The sequence below is a fragment of the Nelusetta ayraudi genome, unplaced genomic scaffold (assembly GCF_046127955.1).
Source record: "Nelusetta ayraudi isolate G7.1 ecotype Tasmania unplaced genomic scaffold, CSIRO-AGI_Nayr_v1 ptg000017l, whole genome shotgun sequence".
Classification (NCBI taxonomy): domain Eukaryota; kingdom Metazoa; phylum Chordata; class Actinopteri; order Tetraodontiformes; family Monacanthidae; genus Nelusetta; species Nelusetta ayraudi.
In genome coordinates, this window is record NW_027466067.1 from 4,507,411 (window position 1) to 4,525,415 (window position 18,005).

At 47.2% G+C, this 18,005-nt stretch overlaps 1 protein-coding gene across 3 annotated transcripts in view; it reads right to left on the minus strand.

The window, feature by feature from the left end:
- magi3b (membrane associated guanylate kinase, WW and PDZ domain containing 3b) overlaps window positions 1-18,005 on the minus strand; it is a 131,960-nt gene that overhangs the window by 20,095 nt on the left and 93,860 nt on the right. For all 3 annotated transcript variants that reach the window (XM_076024887.1, XM_076024885.1, XM_076024888.1), the window contains exons 3-5: window positions 10,680-10,799; window positions 4,767-4,973; window positions 2,199-2,367 (exon numbers count right to left, since the gene is read on the minus strand). In XM_076024887.1, the coding sequence (XP_075881002.1) occupies window positions 2,199-2,367; window positions 4,767-4,973; window positions 10,680-10,799 (496 nt within the window). The remainder of the gene's footprint in view (window positions 1-2,198; window positions 2,368-4,766; window positions 4,974-10,679; window positions 10,800-18,005) is intronic.

Below are 18,005 nucleotides of genomic sequence, written 5' to 3' on the forward strand. Positions count from 1 at the left end.
AAAAAAAAAAGAAAAGAAAAGCTGATGCTAAATGTGAAACACGACAGTCTTGTTTATGCTCATACATGTTAAATAGGCGGGGGTGTGCGATCGGGAGGAAAATCACAATGGCTCGCCGGTACCTTTGAAGAGTTGCCCACGAATAAAACACAAACGCTCGTACGCGCACGCACAGAGACGCACGCGGATATGTTTCAAATCTGACTGTTTTCAAAGATGATTATTTTCTGCCCGGCTTTATGTGAGGTACAGACAACGACTCAAGCAGCCGTGGGCGGGATTTGTTTACCTTCCTCAAGCCGCAAGTTTTATTGAGTTTGGCGCCCGCAATCATTCAAACTCCGTTCAGTCAAGCTCGTTATCAGGGAGATACAAGCATACATATATTTCATCCAATTTGCCCCCTTGTATGGGAATGTTTTTGGGCGTCTTACCCACTCAGTGAGGCGACTTTGAGATTGCAAACATCATTAGGCAGCCAGGATCAAACTTAGTTGGCTGTCAGGGCTGATGAGACACTGGCTGAGACACTTATCTGGTGATTCATTATGCATGGGGAGGAACATAGTTAATACGAGGCTGAATGACACCCCATGTACAAACAACACTTACATTTTTAACAACGCCCTGCTCAACATACTTCCCAGCACTTGTAAAAGAGCCCAGTTGACAATAAAGGGAGACAGTCAAGTTGTCTGTTACCCCCCACTTCAACTGTCACCATCCATTGCAAGCTGACACCTGATCGCCTGATTGCGCTAATGATGATTGGCACTTTTAGCAGAAGATCAGTGCACACCATTTAAAGTTCAAGTACCCGTTAATTGTCACATACCTTAGCAGAAATGTTAAGCTGCAATGAGCAGCGTTTGCGCCACGAATGGTAATCATGCGGCGATCCAACTCCCCGAGTCTGATCCTTGATGTCCAGTGTTAACCAGCGAGACATCAATGGGTCTCATATTCTGTGATATGACTCGGCTGGGAAATCAGAACCGCAACCTTAGGGTGCACACTTGACAACTAAAGCCACTGAGCTGAAGCATGCTCAGTGACGATTCAAGGCAAACAACTAGAAGCACCTGACTACAGGATACTGTGAGGGAATCCTGGTATTCATGTGGAGGCCAACTGGCAGTTAACTGCTCTCCAAACCAGCCTTGGTAGATCAAGCACGCCCTTCTTGGCTCCGATGATATTGTTCTCTCAGCAAAACAAAGTGGGCTGGAACACAACTCAAACACAGTCAAGTAACTGAGAACATAAGTACACACCTGGCCTGCAGAAAACCTCAATTCAATCTGTTGGCTGCATGGGAGTCAAGTTGGCGAGTGGAATTTTATTTTGTCAGACAACTTGTGGGAAAGAACTGAAGAGGACGGAGCGCATGGTAATTCCATGCTGTGACTCAATGGCTCCGTGATTTTACACTGTTTTCATCCACTGACTAACAGGCCTTGACGGTAGAGTTCATAAAAAGAAAAACATTATAAATATAATTAGAAACAAAATCACATCAGAAATTGGTTTGAACATTTATAGAGCAGCAACATTAGAAATAAAGTTTGTACTCTGCCTTGAGGTGGTTTTAGTCTTTTGCAAATCAGAGTTAATGCGCAAATTGCTCTATGGGAACAGGTTTGCTGAACCAACTGTGACGCGACCTGTGCTAGCACGTTTTATGCCACTAGTGATGTAACCTATTCCTGAATGGGGTGTTGCATTTAAACCATCCAGTGGTTGTGGGTGGAAACCAGAACCAGGAAATGGACCCTTCCTTCAGCACGTACTGGCACTGTCCCTCTGTTCAGGCTGAGTGCATTTTTTTATTTATTTATTTATTTTTTTTGAGAGGCGACAACCCACTCGGCCCTGCTACAAATAGAGGAGGCTGCTGATCGTGTGTGTGTTGATCCGTGAGAAAATCACTTCTGACAAACGCTGTCATGCCGAGGCGCCGTCTAAATGACAGCAGGGGAAATCTGATATTTACATTTAAAGAGATCCGCTTGACACAAAGACACAAAAGATTTGGTATCTGTCACATTTTCTTAACCTACAAGTGACTGGAATTGTAATTTTCATTATGCACTCACAAAACAGGCTGCATCCCATCATTTTGCTCTCGGCTTGTTCAGTTCAGGTGCCTGTTGGTTACGTAACCTGTTTTGTTTCTCTTCTCCTTTTTTTCTACTCACTCTATGAAGTAGACCATGCCGGTCTCAGTGTAGGCCATCTCCCAGTTGAGGGGCAGCGGCTCCAGGCTGTCGTCGCGGGGAAGGGAGCTCCACGTGCGGAAGTCCATGGTGCTGCTGGACTGGGTGTAGCTGGGCACGGCTTTCCTCCACTCGGCTCCGTCTTTGTGCTCTGCGGAGGGAGAGACGACGTGACGCTAAAGGGCAGAACGTCGTAGTGGACGAGGAGGTTGAAGGTGAGCCAGCGGCAACACCAGCGGGAACACCTTCTGCCCACGCAGTTCCCCCCCTGCTGTGCGCAGGAGGAAGAGGAGCAAGAGCTGATGTCATTCACGGGGAGGATTTGCATCCCAGTGATGGAGCGTCTGCGTGATTGCGCCGGGGTCTTTGTTTCCGCCAAAAGGGCTTTTCGCGCATTTGCATGTGCACACAGTTTTACCGCGTATGTGTACATGTGCGGCTTCCCCCTGCGGGCTGCAACCGTCGACGCGGGGATTCACGTTAGAGAGGACCGCTGGAGCCCCGAGGCAGCTTTAGGATGATAATACTTCGCCGCTGCTCGTCACTGGTTTATTCTGCTCCTCCAATATGTTTGCAGACGCCCCCTTTAATGAGCGACTGCACCGCAACATGAATGTGAACTACAAAAGGCCCTGCTAATTCACTTAGCGCGTCATGCCTTCCCCTCAGAAGACGGTTACAAAGGGATGAAACACGCGTGCGTCTCATCCGCGGCTTTTGTTTTTCCGCGTGCGGAGTTAGCCTCCGCACAGCAGAGGGCGGTGCCAAAAGATATTATTCACACCGTGGAGAATCTCCTGGGGAGAAGCTACACTGGCTTTGTGGATTTTTACGCCGCGTGATTGCTGAAAATCAAAGCGCAGGGCCCATCAGCAGCGTCAAAAGATATATCTTTTAGATTTCAAAAAACAACACGCACACACACACGCACGCACACACACACACACACACACACACACACACACACACCTAACTTGGCCTTACTGTTGCAAGCGCACACACTCGCTCTTCACATATGAACGCAAACTGGCAGGCAGAATGAGGTCTCCACTCGATGACAAGACTCAGATGGGATACAGAGCGGAAGGGAGGGCAGTGTGTGTGTGTCTGTGTGTGTGTGTGTGTGCAGCAGAGATGAGTGAAAGTTGCAGCCAAGAGTTGCACGTCTTGGAGGGCTCACATTTTCCACTGACCAGAACCGTGTCCATCTATGGCCAGTGCGAGGCTGCGCTTCCACAGCTGCAGGCTGAGGCGGAGCAGCAATCTGTGACTGGCCGCCTTCCATAAAAAGAAGTCGGAGACGCCTGGGCATCGCTTCGTGTTGGATTTCACTACGACGAGCGCCGTTGGGTAAACACACCTTGGATTTCCGTGAATTCTTTTCGCACGGCTGAGCAAGCAGCATTTCAGCCATGAATGTCACTATTTTTCCACCCGTCCAATTAGTTAAACAAAAGTATTAAGCACCATTTCCAGGCGAGGCTTGGCTTTCCCAGGAAAGCCCAGGTATGGTGGTCTGGCATGTGGCCCACTTTGTTCAGGGTCGTTCTCCATTGTGAGCACCAACGATGAATCTGTTCTGCAGAGCATCATCACGACTGTGATTTTATAAAAAGGTGACCTCTTGTGCAGATTATTACTATTATTATTATTGTTTCAACAATGAGATTTGAACCTGTGCGAACACTTCCCATCACTTCAGATTACTTCAGTGAACTTTTACACTGACAACGTGTCTTGGCAGAAAACCAGGAAGTAATGTTGTCCATCACAGAGGTAATAAAGGACAAACACAGGCAGACAATGTTTTCCATCTTTGCTCGGATTCAAAAACAAAGAGAAGCTTCACAGACACATCAAGTTTTTTTTTTTTTTTTAATGCATCCAGTCCTTTAGAGTTGGAGCCATCTGTATTTCTAGTGGTTATGCGTTCAAAATCATTTGGCCACAGAAACATGGTTAAAGTTGGACATGGACTCTGATGCTGTTGTCTACCTTTATAAATGTTCAGAGATGTTTTGGAATCCTAAACCTTGTGAAGCCTGCAGGAGGACCGGTGGTGTTGCTGTCGCTTTGTTAGGGTGAGGACAGAAATAGCTTAGATAGACAGCCAATGTGTGTGTGTGTGTGTGTGTGTGTGTGTGTGTGTGTGTGTGTGAGTGTGCGTGCCTGCCTGTGCGTGGTCAGCGGCTGGGTGACTAACAGAAAGCACAAAAAAACACATCCGCATTGTTCCAAACTGCTCGAGCAGAGGGAGACCCAACACGGAGTCTTGCCCGACGCAATTTCAAATTCCGCCGACCACCAACATAATGAGGAGCAGATGGGCCGAGAGTCTCAGAGGAGCTTGTAGGGAAAACACCTTTTCAAAACAGTTTTCACGGACCCGCGACACGTTCCGATCTAACTGAACCGGCCTCGACTCTTCATGCCTTGAAACGGCAAACAGGCTGTGACAACGACCGGGTCGTCGGCCGACCGCTAGACAAACAGATTATAGCAGAGCTGCCGTTATTTAACGTGACATTTCGTGCTTTGACATTTACTGACCGGGCAATCCATTGACCAGCGGTGGCCTCTCGTCATCGTCCTCCTCCTCGGGGACCACGCTGTCCTTCCTGTCCATTTTGCTGACCGAGGTGGTGCGTTTCCTGGGAACCTCGCCGCCGTAGTCCTCGTCAAACAGCACCTGGTCCACCAGGTCCGGCTGGACCAGGTTGGGCTCGGCGGGAGGCTTCGGGGTCCCGTAGTAGTTTCCTTGAGGGGTGAAGGGACAGGACGGGATGGGAGGGGAGGGGGCAGACACAGGGGAGAGAGAGTCGGCGGTTAAATAACGCAGGGAAGGAGGGCTAGCGTGCGAAAAAAAATCTGACATTCGCTCCAGTGAACTAAGATAAACAGTCAAGAAAACTCCAATTAACCGTAGTTAAATCACCAATTAAATCTTCAGACGCTGGGCGCTGAGCGCCAGAGGTTCGCCATGCACCTTCTTTGTTATCCCTCGACAACAGCGGCAGCACCACGGGGCTGTCATGACTCATGTAACATTAAAACAACCTCCCCCTCCCCCCACCGCCGACTTGGAATTTTCTCTGTGACTAATTACACTGATCATTGAATACAGCAATTATCTATCCCTCGGCTTGCTATTCTTCCTAATGAAGGAGAACCTCGTGCGGGCTGCTGATAAATATTCAGTGGGATAACGGCGCTTGGCGGAGTGAGGGAGCGAGGAGCAAAACTTTGTTAAATGATTTTCTCGTTTAGCCCGTTGGCGGTGGCGGTGGCGGCGGCGGCGATGGTGGTGGTGGTGCTGGCGGTGGTGATGGTGGTGGTGCGATCCATTCGTGTACGGCTGGAAAAGCTGTGTGAGGATTTATGCAACAAATGAGGTATTATTCAACCCCAAATAGGCTGTCAATAAAATGTGCATCATTACTCACCCAGTCGTTCATCATGTATCATTTGTGTGTGTGTGTGTGTGTGTGTGTGTGTGTGTGTGTGTGTGTGTGTGTGTGTGTGTGTGTGTGTGTGTGTGTGCGCACGCTAAATGCGCTTCGCGCGGCACACAACACCGAATTGATCTTTTGTCGATCCATTTGGAAGGTCAAATATTTGCTCTGGCTTTTTAAAGCAAGCCATTACGAGGCTGAGTCTGTTCGGCTTAATCATCATTATAATTGTATTAATTAAAGCGAAGGGGAGAGGCACCGTTGGGAAAAGGGGGGGATTTTTCAGGAATTTAATTAGCCTCAACAAAACCCGCCGCTGTTTTTTCGCCAAGAACCAGCTGCGACTGGGACGGCTGTATTTGAAACCCCCACTCCTCCACCGACCCCCCCACCCCTACCCCCCACACCTTTTTTTTTTTTTTTTTTGTCGCGAACATCCCCCACATCACAAAATGATGTCCCGTAAGAGAACAGCATTTATCAGCTCCAGATCTTTTTATAGCATGGTGCAAGGAAAAAAACAGCGAAAAGGAGAGATGACGACGGCAGGCACGCAGGAATGAACAGACGGCTCGGAGGAATTCATCACAGCCACTTGGTGACACAGTAACAACACAACAGCTTTTCCTTTTTTCTCTCTCTCTCTCTCTCTCTCTCTCTCCCTTTAAATGACGAGTTATCCTCATCACGAGCAGCGGGGCCCCCGATTTCCTCGGGCCCGTCGACGACACTGGAACTGGGTTGACGCAGTGGCGCTCGTCCTCCTCAAAGCGGAGGGAACGCTGAGGAAGAGGAGGAGGAAGAAAAACAGGAGGAGGCCAAACGCTGCCGCCACTGCCGCCCCCTCCAACCTCTTCCACCAGGAGACACTCATCCGCGTTTGACAACGACGGCTTCATTAGCAGCGGCGGGGCGGCGATAGCGGCGTGAGATTGGCTCTGCCGGCTAATCCCTCCTGCCCGCCCCCCAACACCACCCCCCCCCCCGACCCCCCACCCCCCTCCCCCGCCCCCTCTCCCTCCTCCCTCGTCGCCTGCCACGCGCTGACATTCATCAGCCAGACGCTGCCTCTGTGATTAATTACTTACAAACACGTCTCTTGGCCCCGGATAAATGTGCGTCGCTGATACAGAGGTGCGTGAAAGCGATGTGTCAGCGGAGGGAGATTTGTGGCTCCTTTTTATTTTTATTTTACTGCCGTCTCAGGCGGAGGGGAACCCTCGCCAGCCCCGCGTGTGCCGTCGCGAGGCAAATGTCGACGTCTAGCGCCGACGTTCTCCGGTGGGCGGGGGGTGGAGGGTGGTGGGGGGGGCGGGGCGGGAGGAAAGCACGTCCTTTTTTCAAAGAGCACGCCGGCAATTTCGCGGCAGCCGAATCAGTCAGTGGGAATGGAAACGACTCCCCGTAGTCAAGGGCGCCGCGCGCGAGCTACGCAAGGTCGCGGGCACGCCGCCCGTTGAACAGACGGATTCCCACCCACCACCAGCACACGCTGTTACTAATGGATGAGCCCCGCGCTGCCATTCACACCCAATTTAATCTTTACATCTGCTTGCCTTCCTTGTTAAAATGTGAGTCATTATCACAGCGAGAGGTTCCAAAGCAACAGACTTTTAGGTGGATCTCCGGTTAGCCGATTAGAGGTGTCACTTTTTATGGAAAAAAACAAAAAAAACAAAAAATAATAATAATAAGAAGAAAATAAAACCCTCCTGTGCTAGGCACCAAATTTAATTTCACCGGCAACCGTTCTTCTGGTCTTTAACTGCGTCCTGACCGCTCAGTCTGCGGCTCTGCCTCCGTCTGCTCCGGCTGAGAGGCCGGGACTGAACTTTGCCAGGCGCCAACCGAGACCGAAGAGGAACCCGGAGCCCAGAAAGAGTCGCCCTCAGCGCCTGGCACAGATGGCCAATTTGTCTGGCTGGCAGGCAACCTGGGACCGACTATAAACCAACACCACGGAGCATGCGTTTTACTCCATCAGCCCGGAGCAACAGGATTAGCATGACAAGCACACGTGCGCTGTGTTCCAACCTCTCGTCAGACCTCTGCCGAGCAGAGGAGAATTTTTAGCATAAGACACGGCGGGGGATGGGCCTTGAGGTGGTGACTGATGATTTAGTTGAGTCGATAACGAAATGCACAACGGCGCACGCTTGGTTTTTCCAGTTGCAGAAAAATAGGTCGTTAGCTTGTTCTTTAAGAGGCTTTTTTAGACTGAAATTATTGAACACTATCAGTATCAGACGTTCCAACAGTTGCCATGCCAACGCAGTGTCCTTCAGCGTCTATTAAACAGGTTCCCAACCCAAATCCATCCGTTCCATCCATCCATCATCCATCCATCTATTTTCCATCCTTTACTCTTGAGTCTATCCCAGCTGGTGGAGGCAGGGCCACTTACAGAAAAATTACAATTTACACTCACAACTACAGACAATTTAAAGCTGCAAGACACCTCCTGTGCATGGCGATACTCATGACTATAAATCGAAGGCACCTCAATAGATTTTCTTACTCATGGATTTGAAACATTTTTTGAACAATTATTTGCCACAAAATAACCATCAATCCCCAGAAAAGATCAGATTGCCCCATATATATATATTTGTTTTACTATTATGCCCCCATTAGACCCGCACCTGGAACACAAGGTAGAGTCTAGTTCTAGTCTCTATAAAACCCAAGCCAGCGTGAAAAATACCCCACTCCTTATTTCCAGTGACTCAGGGCTCATTGTCGACTTGGTGAGTTTCTTTGCCAAGTTTCGTGAAGCTAATCCGGGCATCTGTGCGTAGCCAAGGCAGCCTGCTTCTTCTGCTGCACTGGCTTCCACCGGGAGCTCAGGAAGCTCCAACGCCGGCCTTCTATCAACTGTCTCTATTACGCACGCTTGCTTGGATCGCTCTCTTACCTCTCCCACATTCGCCCTCTCTCTTTAAGAGGTACAAGTCCCACCTGGCTGCAGCTCAGGGATGGAGGACAGCTCGTGGGCGTCTTGGCAGCTCCTTCAACCTGATCTTCAGGTTTTTTTTTAGATGACTGAACGTATTCGGTGTGCATGGATGTCTTCCTCCCTGCTCTAACATTTGCGCATCAGTATGTGTGTGTGTGTGTGTGTGTGTGTGTGTGTGTGTGTGTGTGTGTGTGTGTGAGTCGTCTCAGCCTGACGAAGGAGAGCTGATGTCAGCAGTCATCGCTAAAGAGACCCGACTCCAAAGGACCACGGCGGGTTAAAATACACACTTCTCCAGCGGATCGGCAAACAAACGGGCCCACTGGAGGAAAGCTACCCTCAGCCACGAGGCGCGCAGCCTGTGCGCGGATTTGACTTTATCTTTTAATTCTCCCCCACACGGGAGCCACAAGACATGGCTGAGTAAGAGAACGGTGCGGGGAAGGTCCGTTCACGCCAAAAACCGAGGTTGTCCCTAAAGCACTTAGAGAAATCCTCTCCCATTTCACAGCGCCGTGGATTTGCGGCGGGAAAGAATGAGCTTAAGGAGAGCGGGCAGATTATCATGTTATTGCCATAATCATTGCGCAATGTGAGAAATCCCACGTTCCAATCCTCTCATGACACATATACGCTGCGACCGCTTGACTTTCCAAGACCTCCAAATGCAGGCCAAGTGATTAAGCCCCATTGTCGTGTAAGTATTGCACACGATAAATACTTAGCAGTTTAAAGTGAGGAAGCTTTTTAAAATATCCCTTGCCGGGTAAACTCCTTACTGGGAAATAACGCGGCTGCGCCTGCGCCGGCCACATGTTTACTGCTGCCAGGTGCTGTTTTATAAAGGCGGTTGGGGACAGAGAGAGTGGAAGTGAGGTGCGCTTCGAAAGGCCTTCAGTTCCTTTCAGATGCCATGAAACGAGGTGGCTTTGTCCCATGAATGCTGCACAGACTCAGTCATGACATGAGCGGGACCTCCATATGTGTGGCTGCAGTCAGTCTGTGAGGACAGCAAGCAGACTGGTTCAAGTGAGGTCGCCCCCTGCCTCTATTCCTCTGGGCCAGTCGTCTGTCTCCGTGCAACCCCATCGTCTGCATCCTGTCACGGCAACACAGGCACATTTCAACTGCCTCAACCTGTAGCACCCAACATTACAATATCTGTATCACTACCTAACAATGAGGACTGTCGTTTCATTGTCATCACATCTAAAAAATATCAATAACACCGACACTTCAAGCACATTTTGCTTACAATTCATAATGCGGCTGGTGTTTTCAGGACTTTTATTGCATTCGTAGTGAAGAGGCTATTCTCCCATCTGCGTTCAATGATGTCAATATGTACGTCCACCTGAGCAAATCTCGACTGACAGACTGAACTGGCTGATCGTTGTCCTTAGTTAGAGGGTGATGAGAGGCGGCAGTCTTCTTAGATATGTATGTGTATGTATATCTGTAAATTCACAATCAACTTCATAAGGTAAAAAGGTCTGCGGAGTAGCATTTATGAATCCACAACACCTCAGATAGATAGATAGATAGCAACTTCTCCCTTTCCTTTGAATGCAACTAACACCAATTATAAGGCTGAGGTCTGTTCAGCACCACTAACTTCTGCAATATTTAACATATAAAATTCTGCCCTGGAGTAACACAAGTTCCATCTGCTGTTTTTTCATGGCTTTATAGTTTCCCTGGTAAAATGAAACTTTCAAAAATCTTCTTAAATTGGTGCTGACACGGTTGGATGTCATTTACTTTGTTTCAGAAGTGAACTCCTCGTCGCTCTGCGGCCCGTCCTCGACACAGTGGGAATACTGGCAGTGATCCTGCCGTCGGCGCCGCTAATCCCACTGTCAGTTTCAACAAAGTCCTTAATCACGACTCACTGATCAATACACTTTGTCCCCACTTGTCACATTTCACTAAGGCGGGCTCTTAGTCATTACGACCGTGAAGATCTATCTAACTCCAACTCAATAAAAAAAAAAAGAAAAAAAAAGCTGCTTCTGCACATTAATGCAGCATTCAACAGGACATTTCATCACGTACCATCATAAGTTCCACTCTCCAGGAGAAGCCCACTCTCCTCCAGGATCCTGAAGTCTCCCATGCTGATGAAGTTGTAGTCCACCCCCGGCACCTCGCCGTCCCTTGGAAGCCGTGTCGTGCCTGGAAAACAAGATTATGAATGCACAAAAACTGCGACTCAACCAAAAAAAGACACAATTTTAAGGAGAACAAGAGACAGAGAGAGGGAAACTCTTCCAGCTGCCAGTCCTTATTCTCAGTCTGATACTGAGTTGACGACTGAGTCTTTAAAAGGACTTTAGTGAGTTTCCTCAAATCACAGATTGAAACCGAAGATCCACACAGGGGAAAACAAACCTTTTCAAGGTTTCCGCACAAAAAAAACGAAAAAAGCAGTGGCGCCACAGTAGTTTTTGGTGCGTCTCAAACACATTTTCATGTAGCGACTACTTAACGAGCACAGCTTATCAATAAGGAGAGAAAGGCTCTTTGAAATACTGTTGCATTCCCAATGCCAGCCACTCGTTTCTCTAAAGAGCAGTCATCTCTTTTGTGCTGAAAAAACCCTGCAAGACCTTGGTGCTGTCGTGTGAAAGATAGATTATTGATGAATGACGGTGAAGCGATGAGGGGGCTCAGAGTCATTTAATGTTCTGTGAATGAGTTCAGCTCCAGCTAACACTTATTACAGGGAGGCCCTTGATGTATGTACTAGCTGCGGCTGAAACAGAAAAAAAAAATAATAGAGTCGCGGGGGGAGGGGGGGAGGGTAAAGGCGGATCCTCGTTTAAAGTTCTGGTCTGGCTTTGGGTCCAGCGTGAACAACAACAGCAGTGACTGTTGCATCCGTCTGAATAGGAGGGCTTATTTTCCTGCGCAGGATGTCAGCATCCACAGGGGACAAACGGACAGCGGGTGATTACATCATCGCCAGGGATGGCATGTTTCTGTGAATAGAAAAATACTGCTGTGCCACCATTCATGGCCTATTTATTAGCCGCTGGCCTGTCACCAGGCTCGCAGCCACCATAGAAATGACACCGGTTGTTACACGGCGGGCGAGGCAGCCAACTCTGTATTGCATGGCAGGCTGAACAAAGCTGACGGCACGGAGCAATCACCAGGGTCGCTCCGCGCTACTCAAATTTACCGTCAGCCATGGTTATCGAACAGATTCATTCCCCCAAGAAGCATTAAATCCACCGACAGTTGACGGCTTGAAATGCCATCACTTGATATCTATTCATTCATTTGTTGGTTCGTTTATTCGTAGAGCCCGAGACAAATAGACATTTTCATTGGTGGAAGCAGCCAGTTTGAGAATTTTTAAATCGAGCTGGCCTCACTGCTGGAGGAGTGGAAGCGCTAGGAGATAGCGGCAAACAAATGGAAACAGACATATGCAGTGCAGTTGAATACACTCAGATAAGCTTTCTTTCAGGTAAGTTTAACCATATTTATTGATCTGTATTTGTTTGTTTGTTCTTAAACAAATACATCTTAAATTATGTGCACATAATTTGGGCCTGCACCGTGTTTGTGTGCTCTGACAGGGACGGTGCAGGTTTTCAGTTGATCAAATAAAAAACATGACTAAATCCTGCTTCCATAGCCCACCTTGATAAGGGCGAGCTGACGCTGTCCCTAACTCGGAGAGAAAGAAACGCTGGGTTTCCCTGCTCCTCATTACCCATGCTCTCCACGGCTGACTCTGGTTATAAACGTGCCCAGTAGCCCAATTACTTGAGCCACAGTTATGTACCTGTCAGGCTTGTCACCCAAGCTATCAGTATGAATGTCACATCGATACATATACCATGAGGCCCTTATTGTGGGTCAGCCACCAACAATATAATGAGGGCTCTCCGAGCTTTGAGAGGATGTTCAAGGGAAAGTGGCCAAACTTTTCGAGCAGCACTCTGCAACACTACGATCTCGACAGAGAGGCTGCAGGCAAATTGTTGAGGGCCTCTGCCTGTTAAAACAACTGTTTCTGTCTATTATGCTGCAGTTGAACCATTCGGCTTATGTCGGGGGGGCTCGATCCATTAAAGCGTAGATTTGTGACATTGTGCGCACTGTGCAGGTTCAACTTTGCTGCACAGTGCTGTGCAGTACAAAAAGCCACATTGCATTACAGCCATTCTGTGTGATACTATTGTAGCACATGCTACTCTTGAAGGGGGGATTATGTCACTTCATGACGCAATAGATTTTGTGGTCTTGCAAACATGTACGCAGGAAGAAACCAGCTACCTGCACATCCTCAGAGGCTTCTGTTGCAGCAGGCTATTAACCTGCACTAAGCAAATAGGACATAAGAAGATACAAGGCTACCACACCAACGTTTTGTGGAAAATGAAATGTGACACAGGCTATAACGAGCATTTGTTGCATCTTACAACGCAGGAATTTTCCCTCACTTTGACTCTATATATTTAAACACTGACACAACACTCTTGAAAACTCATATCCTGAGTGACAGATTTACCACTTTTCCCACTATGCATTGCGTTTCTCCTTGCCAATCCTGTATGACGTGAGAGAGGCTGTCCCTCTTTGTATTTAAACCATTGATGGCCACAGTTGTATGAAATCGGTGAAAAAATAAAAGTTCCAAAAATATTTCACTGTTCTTCAAATGCAAAGGCAATTAGGGACGTTTACAATGCTGTCCCGCAGGATCTGTGCTCTGTAGAGGTACATTTGTCAGATGGCCAGCGAGGGTAATTCAGCTCTGACAACTCACAGATCAAACATGCTGATCGTGCACAGCAAATGCTCTAATACACAAACATAAAACATTTGTTACAAACATAAACTTAAGTTTGGAAAGTTTATGGGGGACGCCAGTGATCAATCCCAGAACAGACACAAACAACGTATTTCATCGTCCCCATGAGGACTCCAGTGTCGAGGTAATGGGTTGCGTCTCTCATAGAGGCGGCTAGGGAGTGGGGAGTTTCTTGAAATTAAAATGAGTACTGCAGCTACCACCCTTCTAAACAGAGAATTTGCAGATATGGCAAGCTGTGGAACTTGTTAAAGCAGGAAGTGGAAGAAACTGCTGAGCCTTTGCCTTCAGGCCCTCTTCCTTCCGTTCTCTGCTTCTTGCAAGAAAATGCCACCAGATTGCTCGAAAGTTAGAGAGAATAATGTTTCACATGTGCAATCATTACACCGAGGTGAAGGAGTCAGGGATCAGTCTCATGGATCAGATTCATACTACATCTAAGATTAAATTGATTTCACTGGTGGATCAGCACACCATGCCGACAGCTATTTAAGGGACAATTCACAGTGCAGCGATACAGTGGATAACAATCCTCAGTGTGTTGCAGCTGTGGGTGGAGAGGGCAGGGGAGGCTGAAAGGGACTCTGTTGCTGTTGCCTCTCAACACTGTGAGGTTACAGATTGTGGCTGTGCAAGAGCGCGAGTGTGTCGACTTTGTGCCAATTCGTCCCCTTGTGCTTTTGAGCATTCCGTCGTCCGTGGCTCTGACTGTGAGTGCAGCCTGCGCCAGCGTGCCTTAAGTCAGAATGAGTGTTTGTTGGAGATCAAACTCTCCCTCTTCATCCTTGTGATCCCAGCAGGAGGCCGAAAGGCTGAGCGTGACCCCGGGCTTTACACCCTCTTCAAAAAAAATGAAATAAAAAAAAAAAATCCGACTTTTTTCCTTTCCTCTTCAGAGCTCTTGAGAGCCCCCAAATGAGATGAACCCATCCTGCCACACAGTGAACGGGACTCAGAAAATGAAACTCCTTTTCTCTTTCTTAAATTTCTCCGCCTGTCTTGATCTTTTTTTGTAGTTTGAACTTTTCCATTTCCATTCTAAATTCTGGCCCCAAACTCAAAAAATCATTATAATGTGGCTCAGCTGTACTGACCCCACAGTTTTTCCGAGATCTTCTGGGATTATAGAAAGCTCAGCAGGGTGACGGCCATGTACGTAAAGTGGACCGCTGCCACAGTGATGCTAAGTGCTGCTGTGAATTCCTTTTTCTGATATCTGGGGTATTCATTTATAAAAGAGCTGTTCAAACAGTTAAGAAAAAAAAAGGCTGTAATTTGTAATTTTGCAGAGACCCTCAGCTCCTTCAAACCGTCAGATAAATCTCAAAAGTTTATGTTCGACAGTAACTTTTCAAGATGTGGTGGTGCCGAACCGATAAGCGGGGAGAGCAGTAACACTCCGGACGAGAAATCTGCCAGAACAAGACATGGCTGCTGTATATTTGTCAGAATGCATGGCTATAAATGTTGACTAAACCACTTTTATGTGTGTGTGTATGTGTGTGTGTGTGTGTGTGTGTGTGTGTGTGCACGCGCCGAGAAGCTATTTAGACTTTATAAATCGCTGCATGCCACAAGTTAATCATCCTTGGTGGCATTAAGAGCAATCAATAATTACCAGCTTGCCTTGATTAGGGGTGTGAGATTGCTGCTGCATCGCTGGATCGCAGCCCTGACGGTTACCTGCCTCTGCAACAGCAATTAATGCAACCCACTCGCATACGCAGAGGGAGAAGACAGGAATGCGTAAGTAGGGAAGTCAAAGACGACGAGCACGCGGAGCCAATCAGGGCTGAGCCTGAGAGGAGGAGGGCGACGGTGGCAGGTGCGAGTCGTGCGTGAGGGTCTGACTTGATGAAGAGAAAAGCTCTTGTTGTGCATGCAGCCGGTTCTGCTCTGACCAGAAAAAAATTGGAAACTCAGCCAAACAGAATTTTACCAATTGGACTGAAGATATGTCAGGTATTTTTTTTTTTTTACAACTTAGTAAATTTCTTTTTGAATGTCAGGATTCCAATTCTTCATATAGCACATTTAAAAACCACCTGGGTTGATTAAAGCACTTTACAGAAAAAATGCCTTATATTATAAAAGAATGCAGGAAGATCAACCTAACCACAATACATAATAGCACCAAGAATTACATGAAAAATGTGATTTTAGGCCATTGAAGGAGTGCAGGAAATAAAATACTGATTTTCAAGGTTGCCTGTTTCCTCGTAAAAATCCGAGTCCAATGGCTCGAACAAGCGGAGAAGCACGGTTGTCACTCTCGCAATGGATGATTGACGGCCAGGGATTTGTCTGTAAAAATAAGATCTGCCATGCCCACGCTGTCCTGAGAAATGGTTCAACCCACAAAATGGACTGTTTTGGAACAAGCTTTTTTGACTTGAATGCAGCTGACGATCAATTTGTGAGCAGTCAACACTGTTTGGTGCCCGGCCAAATCAATGAGAGACCCCCAGGCTACCAGCACCTGGACGCTTCAAACACTCCAACAGCAAAATCACAACATAATGTGCCGGGTTAAATGACTACTAAAGCCATCGAACCACGTGCCTGAAATCTAATTTAATGTATTTGGACTGTTTTCATTCAAAGGGTTTGACATTCAAAGTCCTCAGCGGCTCCAAATTAGCGGGAAGCTGTTGTAGAGCATGTCTAAGTAGAGTTATGAGTGATTAAAATAGTGAGAGTGACGGTGAGATGGATGGCAGACTGAGAGCAGAGTGGGCGGAATGATGGAGGTACCATCCTGAGACGGCGTCTCCTTCTCATTAGGCCGTAATTCAAGTTGAGGATTAGAGAGTCAGACTCACACAGCGAGCCCACAGGCTGTTAATGATAAATGGTGGTTATGGGCCATAAAACCTCAGCGACCGCCGCTGTAGTGGCATGAGAAATGGGAACGCGTGTTTGCAGGGGGTGGCTGAGTGAGTGAGTGAGCGAAGGCAGAGTCGAGGGGTGCGCGTTGAAAAAAAATCTTCACTTCAAATTCACTGCCCACCTCCATTTTTAAAAAATTCGCAATCATCAAAGCGCTGGTGGACGCCGGTCGAGAAAAAGAAAAAAAAAAAAAAAAAAATCAACGCTGCTGTACAGTCTGGGTTTGTGGATGCAATATAAATAAGGTGTGTGTTCCTGTAGTGGACCTTGAAAGTGTCAGTAGAATTGCATGGTATTGCATCGTACCGTGTCACCGCACAGAGGAAACCGCTCAGGGAAGGCGTGGCTCAGATTTTCAACTAGAAACCTTCTAGTCAGCCGTTCTTGGTCTGCCTGGTGTGTCTCTCCATTGAGCTGTTCTGCTAAGAGCGCCCCCTGCAGGTTTGAAGCACTTCCGTTTGCAGTGACTGGTTTATGGAGCGTTTTTTTTTCTCGTTTGCATGTGTTTTCTTGGTTTGCATCTGTTGTGTTTTGCATCGTTTCTCTGGTTGATGATTAGGTATAATGTTTTTATGTCTTGCAGCACGTTTTTTTTTTCGTTTGCACTACAATCCTCTTTTTGTATCTTGCTTAGACAGTTTCATGGAACTCTTCAAGCAGCCTTACTTGATTCTCAAGTAGCTCTGTGCTCAAATTTCTGCTCTGTAACCAAATTTATGTGAATGAAAAAAGCAACGTTTCTCGGTTATCACCCCGTAGAGACAAGAACCTTGACCTCGACAATTAAATCTCAACTCCTCTCAGGAGATGCCGCAAATATCGTGGCCAAAGTGTGTGTGAGTGTATGCGTGTGTGTGTACGGTGCGTGTATGGCATCATAGCTTCACTTCCAGACATTGACTGACGCATTGACGATAGCGTTCATTCCCCGTGTCAGTCGTCAGTTCATAATTTAGGTCATTAAGCAAAGTGTTGTTAATCAACATAATAATTACCAGCTACTTTTAAATCAATCAACCTCTCGATTTCTCCGGAATATTCAACAGTCGTGAGTGGATGCACACACACACTCATACAATATACAATGCATTTCTGCAACACACACAGGCACTGCTGAGGTTGTTCATCTGAACCTACCATAATAACAGACAGATTGGTCTAATTGTGCTTATTCCATGCTTAGAATAAAACAGCATTTACTACTGGACTCTTACTGCTGTAACAAAATGTTCATAGTTTTATTTTCTCTCTCTCAGATAGCGACAAGAGTCACATGCACGCAACTAAAGTAAACTGCACATCATGAAGCTGTTGTGCATCAATAGAGCTTGCCATTAAATATTGGTAGATCAACAGCGTTTGTGATACAGTTTTTTTTTATTAATTCATCGAGCTTTTCCATCACATATGCTGCTGCTGCTGCAGCTGCAGCTGCCTATGTTTGCACCACTCCATTAGTAATTCCAGTGAGGAAGCATTGGCGCACAGCGTTCCCACTGAGACAACAGAGCGGCTAAAACACTCACACACATACACTCCACACCCGCAAACAAACACACACACACAGGCTTATTTATAGAGGGAATATGACTTTGATCACCGTGATAATACCGTAGAGCACTAAATAAGTTACATGAGGGTTACAGATATGTCCTTGGTGGAGT